We start from the raw sequence: 21,073 nt of genomic DNA on the forward strand, positions 1-21,073 counted from the left end.
TGTGCTGGTGGGAGCTTGTCAGCCCCTGGGAACAAAGCGGGGCGAAGCAGGGCAGGCTGCGTAGCAACTACATTGCGAAGTGGTAACAATTCCCAAGTGGGGCAGCAACAAAATCGATTTTTCTCCCCTTCAGCTTGGCAGCTCTCCAGGTGCCTGCTCTGGCACAATGAAGTTTGTAGCTGGGGAGGGAGGGACTTTGGGTTGATGGGAGGGGGTGATACAAAGAGACCGAAGTTTAATCATTGAACGGACCACAATGGATGGATTTATTTCTGGACTCAGTTTCTCAGGAACTCCACTAGTGGTCTCACCCTGGAGGAAATGGCTCGGCTGAAGTTTCTCTAGCTCCAGCTTCGTCAATAAAGACCTGTCGCTTTGGAGTTACTCACAGCAGCTCTGTCACTACTGACTGATCCATCCGCTTCAAGAAAATGTTTGCTGTCCACTTGCTAGCTTTCCATTTCACAAAGCTAAAAGAGGATCAAATAAAAAAGGTATGTAAGATGCCGCATTGGCTGATTCCTGTTTTGAGCGCTGTTACCCGGATACTGTGGGGTCTGCAGTACGTCATGCAGACTAGAGAATGGTGTTATCTACTAAAGCCATACAGCCAAATGGGGTAAGAAGTATTTGTACCCTAAACCAGCTGATGAGTGTGAAAGTAGGTCTGGTTAGTGCTTTTCCCTGCACAGTTACAAGTTCTCTTCCAGTAATGGAGAAAATGATCTTCAGTAAGGAAAAGTGGTGCTTTAACATTATCTGACATGGTGTGGGGTAGTCCAGAGGGCAGGAAGGAACCTCTTGCTGAACAGCTTTGTGAGTGTAGCATGAGGATGGGATTTCTAAAGCTGAGCGGGAATCAGAGTTGTAGCAGGAGTAGAGAAAACTCCAGTGGTCTTTTGGCCAGGTCTTCTGAGACTCAAGAGACTATTTCAGCTAGTGTGGGTGTGGGAAAAGTGCCTGTGCCTCCTCTTTGATTGTTCAAACCTGGCTGATGATTCTCATGGTTATAGATATGACCTTTAGTTACAGCCAGAAAAGCTCAAGATGACCTAGATTGGAAGCCATCAGTACTAGTAATGAGCTGCCTAATGATTGTTCTTCCCTAATCTGCTTTTCTGGCCATGCTGCAATGGGTTTTTGGCTCTCCATGAGGAGACCACGTGGGACCTGTAAGCTTCTTGGGTCAGAGGTCCTCTGGTTTCTAGACATGTGCCCTGCGGGTCCCCTGTTCTCCTAGCATCTCCATTGAGTGCTTTCTGGTGGTCATTGCTGCTAGGCTCTGTCCTCTTTGTTTTCCAGCGAGCTGGAGGCGGGGCTGTCTGCAGATGTGTGGCAGTGCAGGAGATACAAGGTCCTGGTGGGTAGGTCTGCCTGCACCTCTGACCTCATCAGCAAAGTGAGCAACACTGGCTTGTCTTCTCCCTGCTCTTGCTTAAACATGGAGTGGCTTATTTTTAGGAAGAGGGGCTCATTCCACTAATTCTGCCTTGAAGAGAAGCATGCCAAGAGAGTTCCTGATATCTCAGCAGTCAGATGTCTCTGTCTCTTAGTCATAGCCCTTTTATCCCCAGGGTTTAATATGATCAGAAGGGGGCCCCAATGCCCTTTCTTTGTGTGAGGATCTGATCTAAGATCTTTCATCTAGAGAGCGCTATTTCTTCCTGCTTTTTACCGAGAAAGGGAAAAACCTTCTGTAGCAATGCTTGGGTGGAGTGGCCTGTTTGGAGAAACATCTAGAGTGTAGTTGAGGGAGGACTGCTGTCAAGTGAGGACGGTGGAGAGGGATTCTGGCAAAGCCATTTGAAAAGCTAAATCTTCCAGCTAGGTGGAAACTACCCCTGCCTGAAGGCAAGGAACCACGTGCCCTTTAGAGTTCTCTTTTAAGAAGCCGTGGGTAGGCTGTATGGAGCAGAATCAACTGCTCCCTAATTAGAAAGAAGGAATGCCTTTCCACCTCTCCCTCCCCAGGCTTATTTGCTCTCTGGTGGCAAGAACAAGAGCATCCCTGGCATGAAAACAGTGCTTTTTCCGTAAATGAGGCAAGACACTTAAAAACAAGGACTGTTTTTGTGCGGTGGGAGGCAGGCAGGGAGACAAGAGTTTGGTGTTGCACGGCCTTGGCCATTCCTGTGTTTACAAAAAATGGTATGTGAGCAGGCCCTTGCTCTGGTTGTAAATCAGTCTAGAAAGTCAGCAGGTTTTCCTGGGTTCTGCCTTATCTGGTTCCTGGGAGAGGACTGTCTCTCCTTCTATGGTTGTAGGTAAACAGGGTGGAGGATGCAGTTTCTGTGGGGAGCAGGGAGCTAGTGCATGTTCTCTGCAGACATGGTAATTTTCATTACTGATCAGTTTCTTTTCCACAGAGACTTCTGTCACAAGGTTATTTAGGTCTGTGTGAGAGTGCATGAGTGCTGAATGTCTCCAGTCATTGTATTTTGGTTTTTTTGGATGCCCAGAAAAGCAGTGTTGGTGCTTGGGCTGGGGTGGTAGATCCTACACAGTTGATGAGGCCTCAAAAAAGCCTTGGAGGGAGTCGAGTGCTTGTGCAAACGAGGGCTATGAAGAAAGATCTAAATAATGGCCTTTTTAAGGTACAGCTGTATCCAAAGGCAGCTGCTGTTCCTTGCCAATTGCATCTTGTAGTTTAAGACTTTCTCCCCTGTTTATGTATGTTTTGCTGTTAGGTAAGTGCTGGAGTTACTTTCAGGGTCCTGGCTCTTTTAGGTGGGTCATTCCTGACCATCAGTTTAAAATGAGACTGTTAATAGGTAATTAGTTTGTTTCTCATTAATATGGGTGGCCAGTCCAAATTGCAGAAGAGGCCAATTTATCTACAACCTGTGCTCTCCTGTTTAAACAATGCTACCTTTTAAATCCTGCTTTGTTGTTCGTGGGATCTGTTTTGTGCGTGTTCTCCCAACACTCCGGACCCCCTTATGTAAAAGCACTGATTAAATGCTCTGAACAGATAAAACAGTGTAATAATGTAGCCCATAGTGTAAAAGCTGAGTGTCTGTGCTAGTGAAGCATTGAAAGCTGTCCCACCTCTCTCCCCTGGCCACCCCCTCTGGCCCTGAGTCTCATGTCATGGGGAGTAGGATGTTAACATGGATTACCTTCTGGGGACATCCAGCTGTTTGGAGCACAGAAATGTTATGCCTGCATCATGTTTGTTCATGTGGCACCAAAATCTGGCTCCCCAGTGGAAAAGCATTTGGATGTTGACAGATTCTTATTTTACTGCGTTAATCCTCTGTTGTACCCAGCTATGTAGTTTCTAGGCCATCTTACTTGTAGCCACGTGTCCAGCCCTGCAGGTAAATGCCAGTGCAGACAATGTGTGGTCCTGAAGAAGAAAGCCGTAAGTTTTACCCTGAAGAAGCTATACAGAAACACTGGTTAGTTTCTCTGCCAGTTTATCTGAATGCGTGTATGCTACTTCATAGGGGCTTTTGATTCCCTGTAAATTCAGCTGTGTTTTATTTTTATGTATGCTGTGCATTACAGACCCTGAAGAAAGGATATTGACTGCACCCAAAAATGTGTTTTAGATATAATCCTAGAGTCACAAAAGAATGGAGGGCAGAGCTGGAGTGAGACAAAGGCCTCCAGCCTGGCGTGCCAACAAAGTTAATTGTCTGTGGAGTGAAGCAGTAGCTGAATAGATGTTTTCAGGTTGTGGCTGACATGCTTGGGTACTGATGGCATTTTCTGGACCCGACTCAGAGAGGTCAGATTCTCACCAGGTCGAAACACTTTGCAGTTCTAGTTCATTACCTGTGTAGGAGGAGACAATGATGTAAAAACAGCTTGTCAGGGTCTCCAGCAAGTCTCATGGGCTTATGTATGTTGACAAGTTACTCAGCCATCAGAAAAGATGGCTAACTTTTTGACAGTATTTCACCAAGACTGTATTAAACATTTTCAAATCAAACTTTTTCTGAAAGTAAAAGTTCTGATGATGTCCTGGAGCTTGCTTGCACTGATGATCATGGGAATTTAGGTGCTGAGGTCAAAAATGAAATGAGCTTGTAGAATCAGAGAGGAGGGGTTTGTGTAGGTGGTGTGCTCACCTTCAGTTTGTTACATATGTGAAAGGAATTCTTCTGTCTCCTTAGTATCTGTTTAGCCTCATGTCTGTCAAGTAGGTGGGAATGAGGATAGTAATTCTTGTCCATCATAATGCAGGGGTGCTGCTGGGGTTTTTAGATCCTTCATGGCACACTGCACCCTTCGTGGTTAGAAAACCAGTGCAAGTGCCTGGGAAGTTCCTGCACGTTTTTCTGCTTGCAGAGGTAAAGGAAGCCTCCCCAGTACACATAGGAGAGTCCTTCTGTAGTGTGAAAGCAGTGCTCATCCCAGGCAGCTGCTGAGCACAGAGCCTGCATGTCTCCCGAGTAACAATTTTCATCTTTCCAGGTTGACCGGTACCTGTATCACATGCGTCTCTCCGACGATGTCTTGCTGGGCATGATGGCTCGCTTCCACGCTGAGATGGTGAAGGGCCTAGGGAGAGACACGAACCCCACGGCAACAGTAAAAATGCTGCCGACATTTGTGCGCTCGCTTCCTGATGGCTCAGGTGAGTTCCCCCTGCTCCATCACAGCAGTGCTAGTTCAGGAAGGTGATGGGTTGCTGCCAGTACTCAAGGGCAGCACAGCAGAAATACAGGGCAGCCAGCGGCTTCAGGTTACTGCCTATATCAAGTTAAGAAAACACGTGTGTATTGAGGAGACAACAGGTTGGGGGAGTGCTGGCAAAGGGTTTTTTCCCTGTACCAGGTGGATTTTGACCTTGAGAAAAGGACCTAGGAAGTGCTCAGAAATCAGCCTCTTTCATCTGCAAATGCGGCTGTACCTAGGGCAGGCCTTGCTGCAGGAGCTGTGGCTGGACACGGCAAGGGCAGCCTCTACAGCTCAGACCCTGCAGTGCAGTGTGCTGCAGGTGTGGGGATGTGGGCAATCCTGTGGTCATGGAGCTACAGGGAAGGCAAGATCTGCAGTGAAACCCCTCAAATTGCAAAGTGGCAGCAACGTTGCATGCTTGGAGCTGAGATCCCCTCTCAGCTTCTGACAGCAAACGGCACTGCTTTCTCTATTGCCCCCAAAAGTGATCCCCTCCTGCCCTTCCTTGGCTTCTGCATTAGGAGAACCTTCTTCTTGATGGATTCTACCAGGAAACAGCCTGCTCTGCTTTTGCAGCTGGATCCTTGTTTCCAGTTGCCCCTGAGACTTAAGCAGAGGGAGAAAGTGCAGTGGTGTCCTCTGGGAGGATGTGGGGTGAGGTAGCAGCTAAAAGCTTGTCTTGTTTGGAGAAGTATGCACATCCAAAATAACTCTCCTGGCTCAGCTGGCTCCTGACAGTGCAGGCTGACAGAAAATGATGTTTTTCCTAGGTTTAACCAAGTCTATGAATTTGTGTAGGACTCTGTGTCTGTCCTAGATCAGGACTCAGTGTGTTACAGCTGTGCAGAAAACTTAAGAGAAATGTTTACTTTGTATGTCATTTCTACGGGACTTTATGCCTTCTGAAGGTAATTTTCCTTCAATTAAATGAGAAATAATGGCTTTAATTGCATAAAGGGAACATTTGGAGGCTAGTCCCTTGAAATGAGGGATGTAGCAGGGAGGCCCCTGAGGTCAGGAGACTTGGATAATTGCATGCAGTGTCTTCACTGTTTCAAGACTCGATGTTCCTCAAGGCCAACTTTGGACAAAGCTTTCCTGGCCTCTGTGACCTTTCCACTGTGTCAAGGACGTGCTGCAGAGTCAAGCTGGGCTATATCTTATTGACACACTGCCTATTTTAGGTATCATATTGATTTTTCCATTTTTGCTTTCCTGCAAAATCCTTATTGGTTATTTTGTTACCAGACAAAACTTCCAGCAGGTTTAAACACCTCAAATTTGGCTGGATTTTCCCACTTGCAATAGCAACAAACTTTCAGATTTTTCAGTGCCCTCAGGGTTGCTATCTGAAATGACCCATATGGAGGATCATCAGGTTTTCATCATTTAGGGATTAATGGTCTGACTAATTTCAGTTTACTGAGTAACCTAGTTTGCCCCCTCACTTTTGTGATACCTGATTGTGGTATTACAGGTAGCATTTCCTGCTTCCTTCCCTTTCAGGGCCTGATTTGCTAAAATTTAGTCAGGTGTTTGGACTGTGAAACAAAGATCACGCAAGGCTGTGCACATGCCACTGTGTTTTCCTGTGAGAAGGGCCACCTTCTGTGTGTGGGATGAATAGATGATAGCTTTATTGTGGCAGTGAGGCCAAATTGTCCCTCTGTCTGAGGTCTGCTAGAAAAGAATGTGCCCAAGCTGAGTGCTGCCAACTGAGAAACAGAATGGTACTTTTGCAGAAACACCTAAAGGCATTTGGAAATGCTTCTGTTGGTTGACTTTGAGCAGCAAATTAATCTTGCTCCGCTTGGAAGTTGGCTTCTGCAGTAGGGCCAAGTCTTAACATGGGGCTGCAAATCCTGCATCCTTTACTGAATGTAGGTAATGCTCTCATACTGCCATTTCCCCACATTTCTGTACCCAAGGTGTATGGTTTTGCAGCCCCTGGGTGCTCTGGTTGGCTTCGCAGTTGCTTTGGGCCTCTCTTGCTGAAAAGCTTATCCCTCTGCAGCTTGAAAACATACTGCTGTGGAAGGAGCAGGGTGGGCAAAACCAGACTACTAAATGAAAATGAAACTAGCTGCTGGATAGCAAGCTAACAGGAGGGACCTGATACCCTTGCTTAAGGTTGCCAGCTCTCAGCCTCCCTAGTGATGCTCCCAGACCCACAGGATAAGGACCTGCTATGATGGGGCAGGGCAGCCTGTGGCCATGGTGAGGCAGGGGCCCTGGGCTGTGGCCTTCAGCATGGCGTCTGGGCCATGCTTCTCGGCCATCACTGGTGACGGTTGCCCACTTGTGTTACAGAGAAGGGTGAATTCCTTGCTGTTGACCTGGGTGGCTCCCAGTTTTGTGCCCACCGAGTGAAAGTGTTTGATGACGGGAAGCAGAGCAGCCAGCTGGAGAGCAAGTTTTACCCCACACCCAAGGAGGTCATACAGGGGAACGGAGCTGAGGTAGGGCATGCAGGGTCTTCTGTGGTGGTGCTGTGCCTGAGCACATGTCTGCTGGACACAGCCTGACTCTGTCCTCTCCTTTCCTGTGCAGCTCTTTGATTATGTTGCTGACTGTCTGTTAGACTTCATGGAGACCAATAACCTGAAGCATAAGAAGTTACCTCTTGGCTTTACGTTTTCTTTCCCGTGCAAACAGACCAAATTGGAAGAGGTAAGATGCAAAAAGAAATATTATTGGCAATCCTAACTGCATGCAGAATCCGGAGAAGCTATTGCATGTTTGTGTTACCTTGTGGACTCTTTGTGGGGTCATGTTTACACAGCTCTCTGAAGAAGGTGTGGATTGTCATTAGCACTTAACTGGAATTGACTACCATTCAAACACTCATTTCGATCTCAGGGCAGTGTGATCTTTAAGCTAAAGCTATTCTTTTACTTAATCAGTACTTGATTCCATAGTAACCATGTGCCTTTGTATGAAGACTGTTAGACGGTAAAACACATACTTTTTTGTCCCATAGCATGTTTCTTTTTTAATCAGTCTCATTCAATTTCTTTTTTAGAATTGATTCTAAATAGGAAATACCTATAGGTGAGCTGTTAGAGAAGCCGTGTGGAGAAATAAAGGGCTGGTAGCAATTACTTCGCAGCCTCTTACTCTGGCCCCTTTTGTTTCTAGGGATCTGTGCTTTGGGTGCCAGTCCTGCAAATGCTTTGTGCCTAATGCTGTTGGTTTGTGATGAGCATCTGTAAAGCTATACATGCTTTAAACAAAGCACAGGGACTTGCGTTTGCAGGATTGAGACTTTATTACTGTAGCTGTTATGTTTGTACTGACAGGCACCCCAAGGTGAGATGTTCTGCTGTGACTTATTTTGGTCCATATTTTAATGTGTGGAGAGGCATAGTGGGCTTCTCCACAAACTTTGGTCTTGGCTATCTTTGTGGTAGGTTTTGTATGCTAAAGTTGAAGCTTTTGGGTCACTGGACTGTTACCTTGCAGGGGGTTCTTCTTGCCTGGACGAAATACTTCAAGGTCCGAGGAGTTCAGGACACAGATGTGGTCAGCTCTCTGTGCAAGGCTCTCCAGAAGCATAAGGCAAGTTTTGTACCTGCAGGAGGTGAACCTGAGTGGCCCCAGATTGCACTCCTGGGAGAGCAGCTCTTGGTGTATGGGTTGTTTTGGGAGCTGTCAGACACCCTTCAAGGACAGCCAGTAACAAATGCTTAACATGGCTGTATATCTAGTAGACCGGTCTCTCCCTTGGAGCTGAAGCCGTGAAAGGGGACATGCAGCTGCAACTCAGGTTGCCCCATGTCAGTTGAACAGTGATGACAACTGCACGCTGATAAACTGGGCTGGCTGTGACAGTGGACCAGTATGGGCCCACTATCTGTCTGAACTAGAGGGAGTCTATTGTGAACCTGTTTGGTAAGATGTGGATACACACAGTGTTTCATAGCCTGGCTTGTGGGATGAAGGTTGGGAGGGGAACCCATCATCTCAAATTGGCACCCCTAACTCTACCAGGGCTTGCCCATCCACTTCAACCTGCAGTACAGAGTGATTGATGGTAATTTTTAAGGTCAGCAGTAAGACATGATTAAATCTGCCTTGAACTGGTGTATATCTTTGAATAACATTATGTTTTAATATTTTGGAAAGCCTTAGTTTTCATGTTTGGTGCTATTGGTAACATCATCCAAGAAATACAAAGCATCTTTCCATATCTTGGCATCGTCGTAGTAAAGAGGAAATTCTTCTGTTTTCTTACATGGTAAAAATCCAGCCTTGATTTTGGTTCACTTTCTCTGTATCAGTCTTGCTCTAGTTAGCAGGTGCAAAGGATCTGAGACTTCCTGGGTGAAGTCTGGCCCCCTGCTGGTATTGACATCTGAGTTACAAGAATCCTTTGATAACTTTGATTTTACTTTATCAAGTTATCTCAGTGTGAAGGAAAAACTACACAGCTTTGATGGAAAGGCTTTTTACTTGAGTGTGATATTGATGCACGGCCTTGTGTTTCATTTATGTGTGTATATTTTCTGTCCCATTTGGTGGGATCTGCTCAGAGGGTAGGACGTTAGCCTATCATGCAGCCCATAAGGACAGATACACGGGTGCTAGCATATAACAAAATTTAAACCAATAAGATGTTGCTTTTCTGGCAAATGAGGTTGGATTGGGGAAAAACAAATCTGACAAGCAAAGATCCTGACTGGCCAAGCACTTGAAAATTCAGAGATGTTTGTAACTCTACAGGGTTATGGGGGTAGTGTTATAAAAGGAAGTAGTGTGTCTTTCAGCTGAAGAGCTTTCCTGAACCAGGCCTTCAAAGTATGACCCGGGGAGTATGTCTGCCTGGTGTTGCTTTAACACACAGGAGGCTTTCTAAGCTTTTTTTCTGTTAACCACTCATCTTTATGCTGTTAGGACATAGATGTTGATGTTCTGGCTCTCGTCAATGACACTGTGGGAACCATGATGACTTGCGGTTATGATGACCAGCGCTGTGAAGTTGGACTCATAATTGGTAATTTTTTCTGTTCCTAAGTAGATTTTTTTACCCTCATTTGTTTAATCCTAAAAAATCTGGAGTAGAAGGGAGCATCCCAGTACGCAAAATAGCAGGAATAAAAAGGAAAAAAAAAGTGGTCAGAGTTTCAAGCCTGGCTGCCTTCTGTAAAGCAGCTGTTTTTATGCTGATCACATTGCCATCAAATACCACAGTCCTCATTTTGTCTGGGTTCAGTTGTGACCAGCATACTAAACTTTTCTGCTGACTGTGTAGAGAGTTACTGTCTGTCTGTCCAGAGAAAGCTGAATTCCTCTCATGTCTGGTAGTCAGGATCAGCTACGCTTTCCACAACGTCTCTGCTTCGTGCACCGTGGTGGCGTTTTAAGGCACACAGAAGCACATTTGAAAAAGAAAAAATGTTTTTAAACAGGTCAAGCCTTAGATAAATTTCCAGTATTTTTCACTCAATATGAAATGATTACTGAACAAGTCCAGGTGGCTTGATATTAGCATCCTGTATCACAGGGTTATGTATTTATATTTTCTTCCAAAGACAATATACTGACTTATTCCCAAACATGTGGACTTAAAAGACAAAAAAAGCAAACCTGAATCAAAGAGGTAATTTATCCGCACTGGCTCCAACACGCACAGGGTCTGGCACCAACGCATGCTACATGGAGGAAATGAGGCACATTGATCTGCTGGAAGGTGATGAAGGGAGGATGTGCATTAACACAGAGTGGGGTGCCTTTGGAGATGATGGTGCTTTGGATGACCTCCGCACAGAGTTTGATCGGGAGCTCGATCTGGGATCTCTCAATCCTGGAAAACAATTGTAAGTGATTCCCTGGCTGATTTGCCTTGGCAATCTAAGTTCTCTGAGTGAGTTTCCAGCATATGCCAGGAGCCCTTTTGGAACAGGAATCTGGTTGAGTGAACCTGAGCTGACTTAATCCTGGTCCTGTTGTATCCAGACATTTCTCTACTGGGAAGGATGGGTACTTTTTACACCTCCCTGCCTCACAGGCCAAGGGGTTGCTGCTGCAGTTGCTAATGTGTCACTAAAAATAGGTGGTTTCTCTGTTCTGATGCTGTGGAGAGGTAAAGAAGGAGGAGGAAGGTAAACAAAGGGCATATTTGAAGTCTGGTTCATCAAAACTGCTTCTACTGGCTGAGCTGGTGGCAAGTCTTTTGAATATTCTCTTTAATCACTCAGTTATCCTGAGGGGCTGTTGTTGGATCCCAGGACCTCAGGATGGCATCCCATCTACAACTTAGCTCCCAAACCCCTTTTGTACATGCTTAAATGTGATCAACCTGCATAAGAACATAAGATGCTCGAACTCTTCATGGCTCTGGCAAGCTGGTGAACACCTGTAATCCTTCCTGTGCCCCATTCCAGATTTGAGAAGATGATCAGCAGCCTGTATTTGGGGGAACTTGTAAGACTCATTCTCCTAAAAATGACAAAGGAAGGTCTGCTCTTCAACGGGAAAGTGTCAACAGCTCTGCTTACTAAGGGCAAGATTGAAATGAAACACGTGTCTGCAATGGAAAAGTAAGAACCTGCAATATGCTGTTTGACAGTGGCTGTTAGTCTTTCACAAGCACAGCAATGACAAATAATGCATAAGTATAATCTGTGAGTACTGGGAACAGTCCTGAACTGTTCAACCTGATTTTGCTTTTGCCTAGCAGAAAAGTTGATTCTTCTGTGAGCAGTAATTGATGGAGGATATAGTTTTAGTGAAGTACCACAGTAGCAAAGGTATTGTGAACCATCACGGATACAGGTTGTTTAAATAATCTCTTTGGATGCCTGAGCATATGGGATGTTTGTTGCAGTTTTCAGCTTCTGTGATGTGGGAACGTTGGGGTTGTGGAGATGTAGTACAGACTCTTGATCACCTAAGGGATGACTACGTGGAAAACTGACAGCTTCTGTTGTTTTGAAGAGGAATACTGGTCCTCATTGTTATTCCAGGAATATTTTTCTTTGTTGTGTTGAGTGAAGCTGGACATCTATTCCTGTGCTCTCCTTCTATGGTCTAAATATTTCATTCTGTTCTCTTCTTGGCCGGCTAACTGGTATGTCTCACCAAAAACTGAACCCCAGGAAGCAGCCTCTTAAAAGTGCTTTTGGGAATAGTGTGGGAAAGACATTACTGGTTTATGGGAACCAATTATGATGCTGCCTGACAGGTTGTGCCCTGGTCTTCTCTCATTTCTTTTTGAGCCAACGTGAAGATACTGATTTATGTGCTGCCTTAATGTCCTTGCATTAAATGAAGTGTTCCTTTGTTTTGGGGTAGATATAAGGAAGGTCTGGGCAACACAAAAGAGATCCTGACAGAACTGAACCTGTTTCCCTCTGAAGAGGACTGCATTGCTGTTCAGCATGTCTGCACCATCGTTTCCTTCCGCTCAGCCAACCTCTGTGCTGCCACCTTAGCAGCCATACTGACCCGACTGAGAGAGAATAAAAAACTGCTAAGGATGCGAACCACTGTTGGGATTGATGGGGGACTCTATAAAACGCACCCCCAGTAAGTAACTAAAGAGGATTTGGTGATTGCTGGCTGTGTGTTGATGTTGCAAAGAGTCTCCATCTGTGTATGTGTGCGGCTTTTCAGAGAACTGCTGGTTTTGCTGCAGGGCTAGGGTGAGATCTAGTGGAGTGCAGAGCAATCAGACTGGCTTAGTTATTGCAAAGCTGTCTCAGGAGCTTTAGAACTTGGGGTGGGAACAACGTGACACATGGGATACTGGTGTCTGGGGAAGAGCAATTGATTCCCCAAGTGACTCCTGGGCCTCCAGAGCACTTGCAGTTCACTGTAGGTTTTTTCTTTTCTTTCTTTTTTCTTTTTCTTCCCTTCCCGCCCATGTTTTTGAACCTATACTTTCCCAAACTGGATGGAAATATGATTCCAGATGGAGACTCACTCTCTGTAATTGCAGCTCTCCACTCTTGCCTGGCTTTTCTCCAGTGTCCCTCTCCCTTGGCATTTGCACTTGTTTAAGAGGTATCTTCATGTTCCTGTAAGTGCACAGCTTCTGCAAAATAGGCAGAAATCAGGAGCATTGTTCTCATCTTCTAGACCAGTTTCTGACATTGTGCTCCTCTGGCTGTGCTTCAGCACGTGTGCGGTTGGATGTGTCACATGTATTGGAAGTGCATGTGAAGTAAACCACACCTGAAATGCCCATGAGAGTCTAAAGAAACTCTTTGTTCCTGTAGATATGCCAAGCGTCTGCACAAGGTGGTGAGAAGGCTGGTCCCAAACTGTGATGTTCGGTTCCTCCTCTCTCCGAGTGGCAGTGGGAAGGGGGCTGCCATGGTCACAGCAGTGGCATACAGGCTGGCTGCTCAGCGCAAGCAAATCGATGCCACTCTCACACCATTCCTGCTGTCCCTGGAGACCCTCAGAGAGGTTAAGAGTAAAATGAGGACCGAGATGGAATACGGGCTAAAGCGAGAGACACAAGGCAGCGCCACCGTGAAGATGTTACCTACATATGTCTGTGGGACACCAGATGGAACAGGTGAAGTACTTTCCTAATCACCTGGGGGTGGTGTAGGAAAGTTTCTTGTCTGTTTTCTGGGGGGAATATGCCATTTATTCTGGCAAATGCCAGGGTGGTTTCTGTTGACAAACCAATGCTTCCTGCGTTGTTGGCTGGCTGGCCCTTCAGCCCCAGCCTAGCAGACTGATGGGATAAATGCCACAGTGTGCTGTCATTATCCCAGGTGAAGTTTTTTGGGGATGTGTGGCAGAGTATGCCATTCTGTCTGAGAGGCACCAAAATGAAATGAACATGAGGAAGAACTTCTTCCCTCTGAGGGTGACTGAGCACTGGAACAGGCTGCCCAGGGAGGTTGTGGAGTCTCCTTCTCTGGAGATATTCAAGACCCGCCTGGACAAGGTCCTCTGCGGCCTGCTGTAGGTGACCCTGCTTCGGTGGGAGGGTTGGACTAGATGACCCACAGAGGTCCCTTCCAACCCCTAACATTCTGTGATTCTGTGTGAAATACCTTTCTTCTCTTACAGAGAAAGGAAAGTTCCTAGCCCTTGATCTTGGTGGGACAAATTTCAGGGTTCTTCTGGTCAAAATTAGAAGCGGGAGAAGAAGATCAGTGCAAATGTATAACAAAATCTTTGCCATTCCTTTGGAGATCATGCAAGGGACAGGGGAAGAGGTAACCTGTAATAAATGTTTAAGGAATCCAGTCAAGGCCCATTGCATGGGATTACTGTGAGATTTGTCTGCTTTTTCTGTCCTTCCAGCTCTTTGACCATATTGTCCAGTGTATAGCAGACTTTCTGGAGTATATGGGAATTAAAGGTGCTCGACTGCCACTAGGCTTCACCTTCTCCTTCCCATGCAGGCAAGCCAGCATTGACAAGGTAAGAACTGCAACACAGAATGGGTCAAATGGCAGCTGTGCATCTGCTTGGTAAATGACATCATTTTGGGTGAGGGTGAATTGTGGATTTGGAGAATGCGAGCAAAAAGCTATTCTTCTAAATGTCTTCTTCTAAGTAGGACTTTACAAGGTTGACAAGATATATGTGTGTGTATATATATACATGTGCAAATTAGTCTTTGGAGAGAATATTCCACGTGTTTTATGGGGATTTTATTACCCTACTGTGCAAATTAGTTGTTTCACGAGAAAGTTATCATCCTGTATGCATATGGGAGGTAGAACTTTCACCTCTTGTATCTGGTAAGAGATGGATGTTCCTTGCTTTTATTCTATATGGATTAAGTCCTTATGACAGTGAAATGACTACATATTTTTGATAGTGCAGAAATCTCTTATACTGCCTTAACCCTTCAAAGGCAAGAAATAATAGATGCCTCCTCCTACTTGCTCAGCTACAATCCCAGAGTGTTTTCCTAACTGTCCTGCACAGCTCTGACTGTGTAACTTCTGCACTCTATTAGTTTCTTTTGGTTGAGTGTCAATGGGCAGAACTGAGCTTGCTTGTTCAGCTTGGGAGGGTTGAACCTCTCAGGTTTGTGAATCTGACGTATATCGCTTACTGACAGATACCATATCTTCATCTTTCCACATCTGATGTAAGAAAAAAATTAGAATAAAAAATCGAATTCAGGAAGAAATAATTCCCTATTATTTTGATGTATTTCTGAAGAGGGACGAGGGAGATTGTGCTCTTTAATTTTAGTCAAATATGTAGGATATTGGGGAAATGAGGAACTGCTATTTTATTGGATGTTTTTATGTCCTGATCGTTTTCACAATAGCTTCTAAGACTAGAAACTAGTCTGCTCTGTTTTAATTTCCGGATCACGGTTAAGAGTATAGCAATAGGACTTGGCTATTTGTGGGGAGACTGCTCAATATGCCTTCCAAACCTACAGCATAGTATTTAGGTCTTGACAAATGATGAGGAAACAAATTCCACAGCAGTGGTGGCGAAATAAGTGAGACACATCTGTGTCGGGGCCCCACAGTATGTCATTCTGTGTGTTTGGTCTCTTAGCGTTGCTAGAACTAGAGGGGTTTTTCTAAAAGCAGCTTTTTTTCCCAGTTGCCCTGGTTTTTTTTTTTTATTTCAACAGACAGTCCAGAGCCAGTTATCAAGTGGAAGGCTGATTACCTCACGTAACCTGGAAAACTACTTCTATCAGGCCAGGTCGCTGTCCAAAAAGAAAGAAAGTATTGTTGTCTGGAGTTTTAGGATCATAGCAAGTGTCCTTCAGTAAACTAGAAAAAGGGACAGTAGAAGTTCATTAATGCTTGTTGGGTGTTTAATTATGTACAACAAAAGTATTTTTTATGATCTTTTACCCCCAGATAATGCAATGCCTATGTGCACAGATGAAGGTGAAATGGGAAGGCTTTCCAAATGAGAAAAGAGCATTAGCAGGCACTGAGTTGACCGTGTCTTGATAAATAGCCGAGTAAACCTGGAGTCACTCCCATCTGCAGCTGAGTAACAAAGACACATGCACACACACTCTGCACTTGAGGCTCACAGTAACCTGTCCAGGGAAATACATTATTAAAAACAAAGGGCGTTGGTGGTGACAAGCAAAGACTGATGCTTGGAATGTACATTCTCCTCTCTGTCTTCACATATGATTTTCTTGCTCTTCTGTTTCAGGGAACGCTTGTGGGATGGACAAAAGGCTTCAAGGCAACAGACTGTGAGGGGGAAGATGTTGTTGATATGCTGAGAGAGGCCATCAGGAGAAGAAATGTGAGCTATTCTTTTCTGCTCTTTTTGGTGGTTTTAATGCACACTCCATCTTCCTCCAGGACTCCACTACTGATTGTGACTTCTGTTCTAGGAGTTTGACTTGGACATTGTAGCGGTGGTGAATGACACTGTTGGAACAATGATGACATGTGGATATGAGGATCCAAACTGTGAGATTGGCCTTATTGCAGGTACAGTGATATTGAAGTGACCACTGTAAGGAGAAAGCTTGTATTCAGGTGCTAGGCTTTGCGACCTGTTTTGGAATTTGCAACACAACATCTTGTATTTGAGTTTGATATATGGAGTTACTAGTCACTTGGGGTTCTTGGCAGGTTTGTATGGTATTCAACAAAGAACGTAATAGCACCTGTAGCAGATACGATCCTGAATCTGTTGGACTTTTGATCCTATTTCTGATGGTGCTTAACAAGTAAATGCCTGGTAAAAGAATATAGGAACAGCACATACAGCATGAATCTTTGTTTTGGCAAGTGTATTTACTGTGTAGCCAGGTCATAGACCTTGGAACAAGAAAATGTTTTTTTAAAATTTGAATTTATTCTTTGTGGGCTTTCTACATGATTCCCTCAGTAGATCCCTCCAAGTTTTCAAACCAAGTTTTCAGCATCTAAGCATGTAAGATTTGAAACCCCAGTTGGAAAATAAACTTTTCTGGCTGGCTAAGTGCACCAGCTGTCTCATTTTGTTTGGAGAACTGGTCCTTATATCAGTTAATGCAACCCATGTTGCAGGCGGCTGTGTTCCACCAGATCATTTCAGACTTAGTAGCTGCTTGACTGGCTGCTAGGCTCTTGGCAGGGTTTGCTTTTGGGAGCAAGCTGTCATGCAAGATGATTTGTGGTGCATTACAACCAGACTGGCAGCAATGACTGATCAGGGCTTGCCAATGGCTGCCAAAGCCATTTCTGACCTGTAACAGAGAGTCTTCATTCCTCTACAACAGGAATTTTCTGTGCAGAACCCGTTTTACTTGGTAACATTCTGTTGTGATAAATTATAGCACTCTTAACATTACTGGCTAGCACTTGCTTCTTTAAGATATGGAGAGATCTTTGAAATTTGGGACATGGAGAAGAGAGCTTTTAAGATGATCCCTGCACTCATCTTCCAAGTGTTTCAGCTGCTACTTCACTTTTCTGGCTGAAGTCTTGTCATTTCTTTCCTCCTAGGAACAGGCAGCAACGTGTGCTACATGGAGGACATGAAAAACATAGAAATAGTGGAAGGGAATGAAGGAAGGATGTGCATTAATACAGAATGGGGAGGATTTGGTGACAATGGCTGCATTGACAGCATCAGAACAAAATATGATCAAGAAGTAGATGAAAGCTCACTAAACCCAGGGAAACAGAGGTAAATGTGGTGGTCCTGATTCTAAGAGCCTGATTAAGTCAGTCTTGGAGACACACTGGCTGCTTTTTAAAATGTGCTTGATGAATGAGTGATCAGAAAGGAAATTTTAATATTCTATTTCTGTTGTTGCATGGCATGTAATGCAGATATCCAGCAAAAAACAAAGACGTATATTGTTTCTTTTAGCACAGCACTGTTTTCACCTCAGGGCAGTTACCAGACAGTGCGGCTCTTAAGATTTCCCTCAAAGTGTAGGTCTTGCTGTGTTCCTTGTCTTGGAGGGTTTTTTTAAAGGTAAAATATAACTTGTTCAATGAGGATGACGGAGCCCTGGCACAGGCTGCCCAGGGATGCTCTGGATTCTCCTTCTCTGGAGATATTCAAGACCCACCTGGACAAGGTCCTGTGCAGCCTGCTGTAGGTGACCCTGCTTCGGCAGGGGGGTTGGACTAGATGACCCACAGAGGTCCCTTCCAACCCCTACCATTCTGTGATTCTGTTCTTCGTTTAGTAAAGACAGCATTGATCACTGGTGAATATATAGGGTGGACAGGGAAATGTTTTCTTCAGTGTGGACTCTGGCTTTAATGCTATGTTCTGTTTAATATTGCAGGTTTTTTTTTTTCTAGTTCTGCTCCCTGTTGACATAGCTAAATACATTGTAATTAATGTTTGCACTTGAAGTCACTGCAACAGATTTTTGACAGTTGAAAGATGGAGTTCAATGGCTATTGCTCTGTAAGCTTTTACTGCTTTTTTGAGAGTTGATAGGGCATGTACATACCACTTATGTTAAACAGAGCTAACTTGCCATCTCTATGATTCCATGATTCCATTCTATGATTCTATGATCTATTTAAAAGCATATTTTTTTTTCTTTTATAACATAACAGGTATGAAAAAATGACCAGTGGAATGTACCTAGGTGAAATAGTAAGGCAAATTTTGATTGACTTAACAAAACAAGGATTGCTGTTCAGAGGGCAGATTTCGGAATCACTCAGGAGAAGAGGCATATTTGAAACAAAATTCCTGTCTCAAATTGAGAGGTAAAGTTGTTAGATTTACATGGCTTAATTCCTTAAGGTCTTCTGGGACCTCTAGAAAATAATCTTCTGAAAGTTGGGGGAGTCCTTTCCTTCAAGAAGTCAGTTATAGTTTTCTTCTTTGCACACCTCCCATCCCCCTCCCCCAGCCCCAGAATAAAAGCCAAAAATGAGGAACTGGGGGAGTTCCAGAATTTTTCGGTAGTTATGTGAATTATCATTTCCTGTCCACAAAGCTGTGTTATCTTGGATGCCTTAACAATCAAGCATGATTATACTTGGAGTGTTTCTTGGAGGACTTAAAATAGTAGTTTTTTAAAAAAAAGAAAGTCAGTGATATACGAATACCCCATGAATATGTGCTTGCCTACATATCTGTGCATGATTCCTGTGGTCTTCCAGGCTATTTGAAACCCTTTCCACTGTTGAAAATTTTGGAAGGCAGTGTCTCAGCCTTGAGATCAAAAATAACACAGTCAGGTGGCTGATCTGGCTCAGCTCCCTCATGACTTTGGGAGTCAGAAGAACAACTACTATTTGTGCCTTCTGGAAAGACAGTCTAATATAGCAATGGGCACGCTAGCAGCAGGTTTGCAATCTGAATTCACGCGGTGATCTGTCTTAAAACAACTTGAGAATGTTAGAGTTGGAGAAGTGGTCCTGTTTCCTTAGAATCATGGCAGAGTCTCAGCTTTAAGACTTTTCATTTACGTGCCTTCCCCTAATGCCTTGCTGCTGCATGCATTTCCCTCTGTGCAGCGACCGGCTCGCCCTCCTCCAAGTCCGGCGAATTCTGCAGCAGCTTGGCTTGGACAGCACATGTGAAGACAGCATCATTGTGAAAGAGGTGTGTGGAGTTGTTTCGAAGAGAGCTGCCCAGCTCTGTGGGGCAGGACTGGCGGCTATTGTAGAGAAGAAGAGAGAAAACCGAGGTGTGGAGCACTTGCAAATCACCGTTGGAGTAGATGGGACTTTGTACAAGCTCCATCCACAGTGAGTACCTTGGTACCACTTTGCTTTGCTGTTTGCTCATTTCCACTGTAAAAACATACCGAGCTGTACCAGCTTTCTGCTGAGATGATAAAAAATGAGAAGCTCTAAAGATCTAACGTGTTTTCCTGCATCCTGTCATTTCCCTTGCTTAGCAAAAGGTTCAAAAATTGCAAAGTCCAGTTACCACTGGGAAACTTTTCTCCAGGGTGCTGAGCGAACTTTGGGGGATTTCTGCAATATCTGGGCATCCCAGATGGAAAGCTGTGTTGAGTTTTTGGAGTTGGGTTGTCATTTTGTGAGCAAGCCCTAGAAGTAGATGCATTAGCTTTGCACTGGGAGAAGAGCCACCTCCATGAACTCTTTAAGGCAAGGATGGTGTCTGGCATCAGGCTGAACAAAATTCAAGTGGAGAAATAGAAATAAAAATCTGATTGTGTACAGAAACTTGTCTCTTTCATGAATAGGAGGAAAAACAAACAGAAAGGGATGCTGTGGAGAACCAGTGGAAGATGTTGGCTGAGGCTGTGATTCCTTGCTAACAGATAAACATAAAGATGTCAGACCAGAAAGCAGCTGCTAAAATGTTCTGTTCTTCTCTCCCTTTTCCTTTCAGTTTTTCTAGAGTCCTGCATGAAACAGTGAAGGAACTGGCACCTCAGTGTGATGTGACTTTCATGCTCTCTGAAGATGGAAGTGGGAAGGGAGCTGCTCTCATTACTGCAGTAGCAAAAAGATTGCATAATGTTGGACAGAAGTAAAAATGAGAGGTCGAGTAATTTCAGCACTGCCAGGCATGTGCGCTAGAGATTTGCTGAGCGGTGGTTGAAGATAGCTTTGCCAGACACCAGTACACAGGTACCTGTTTTCAGGGAGTGGCTGGTTTTTGACCAGCCAGGATCGTGGATTTTTGTCCCTTGATGACTTGGATCAGGTGTTTCTGCTCCCCACTGGCATTATGTCTTGGCATACCGCAGTCTACTTGGCTCTGTACTTCCTGCAATGCATCTATAATGCACATGGGAGGGTGAAAACCAAACAAACAAACAGAACAAAAAAATCAACCCCAGATCTCTCTTAATGGCTTAATGAAGCTACTGCATCACAATTGAATTCATCACCAGTTTCTTAGGGTTTTTGTGTCTTTTAGTTGTGGCTTGGCCTGGATCAAGGGATGTTGAGATCCTGGTGTTGCACATATCTAGTGGACATGTTTGTTCAATGCTTCACAGGTTTTACAATAAATCTGCAAGTGAAATAAATTAATGAGCTTTCATCAGTGATGCTCCCCCACCACTGCTACATTGGTTGCAAGTGTGTTGTATTGTAAAACTTCCCCGAGGACAGGAGGCTTGTTTAATAGATGAATGTAAAAGAAAAAAATATGATTACACCAAATATCCGTTTGTATCAAAATATATTAGTGTGTTTGAATGCACATAAACCTAAACCAATGCTGGATGGATTCTGACTGTGACTGATTCTTTTGGTATGGGGGAAAGAGAGGATGTAGAAGCTGCTAAAGAGTCTGCTATGTCTATGTCAGAGCTACCTAGAGAGTATCAAATCTGTTCACCTTTAGGCTGCCAAAATAGCTGGGGGGGGGGGCGGGAAATCACCTGAATTTCTGAAATTCTCCTCTTGATATCTCTCAGTTATCTCCTTGCCTGTTCGTGGGAGGATAGTTTCCATTTTGTGGAAGAGAGTTTATCCTTGTTTTTCATTTTCTGTTGCCTGCTGCTCTGCCTGTCTTTAGTCTGCTGTAAAGACATCTGTGGTGCTGTGAGCCTTTGCTTCTCTGTCTAGTGCCTCTTTTGAGT

General features: G+C 44.5%; 1 protein-coding gene across 3 annotated transcripts; it reads left to right on the plus strand.

The window, feature by feature from the left end:
• Positions 1-223: 223 nt before the first annotated feature.
• Positions 224-20,718, plus strand: LOC104338396 (hexokinase HKDC1). 3 transcript variants are annotated; one of them, XM_075423136.1, is made up of 18 exons: positions 224-494; positions 4,423-4,585; positions 6,940-7,088; positions 7,180-7,299; positions 8,092-8,187; positions 9,523-9,622; positions 10,262-10,445; positions 11,013-11,168; positions 11,923-12,156; positions 12,849-13,153; positions 13,660-13,808; positions 13,897-14,016; positions 15,745-15,840; positions 15,932-16,031; positions 17,034-17,217; positions 18,111-18,266; positions 19,023-19,256; positions 19,870-20,718. In XM_075423136.1, exons 1-18 carry the CDS (start codon positions 432-434, stop codon positions 20,012-20,014), a joined length of 2,754 nt encoding a protein of 917 aa, XP_075279251.1. In that variant the 5' UTR covers positions 224-431; the 3' UTR covers positions 20,015-20,718. The 3 variants fall into 3 exon arrangements, with proteins under 3 accessions (XP_075279251.1, XP_075279252.1, XP_075279254.1); XM_075423137.1 differs by lacking the exon at positions 18,111-18,266 and having other exon boundaries at positions 225-494; XM_075423139.1 differs by lacking the exons at positions 224-494; positions 6,940-7,088 and having other exon boundaries at positions 4,502-4,585.
• The last annotated feature ends 355 nt before the right edge of the window (positions 20,719-21,073 follow it).

This window comes from Opisthocomus hoazin, chromosome 6, assembly GCF_030867145.1.
Source record: "Opisthocomus hoazin isolate bOpiHoa1 chromosome 6, bOpiHoa1.hap1, whole genome shotgun sequence".
Lineage (NCBI taxonomy): Eukaryota > Metazoa > Chordata > Aves > Opisthocomiformes > Opisthocomidae > Opisthocomus > Opisthocomus hoazin.

What these genes read in the sequence shown, in the direction of transcription:
- LOC104338396 (XM_075423136.1), top strand. Translation starts at nt 432, where the DNA reads ATGTTTGCTGTCCACTTGCTAGCTTTCCATTTCACAAAGCTAAAAGAG. An exon ending in AAGAGGATCAAATAAAAAAG is followed by an intron (nt 495 to 4,422) that starts GTATGTAAGATG and finishes TCATCTTTCCAG; the next exon opens with GTTGACCGGTACCTGTATCA. An exon ending in TGAGATTGGCCTTATTGCAG is followed by an intron (nt 16,032 to 17,033) that starts GTACAGTGATAT and finishes CTTTCCTCCTAG; the next exon opens with GAACAGGCAGCAACGTGTGC.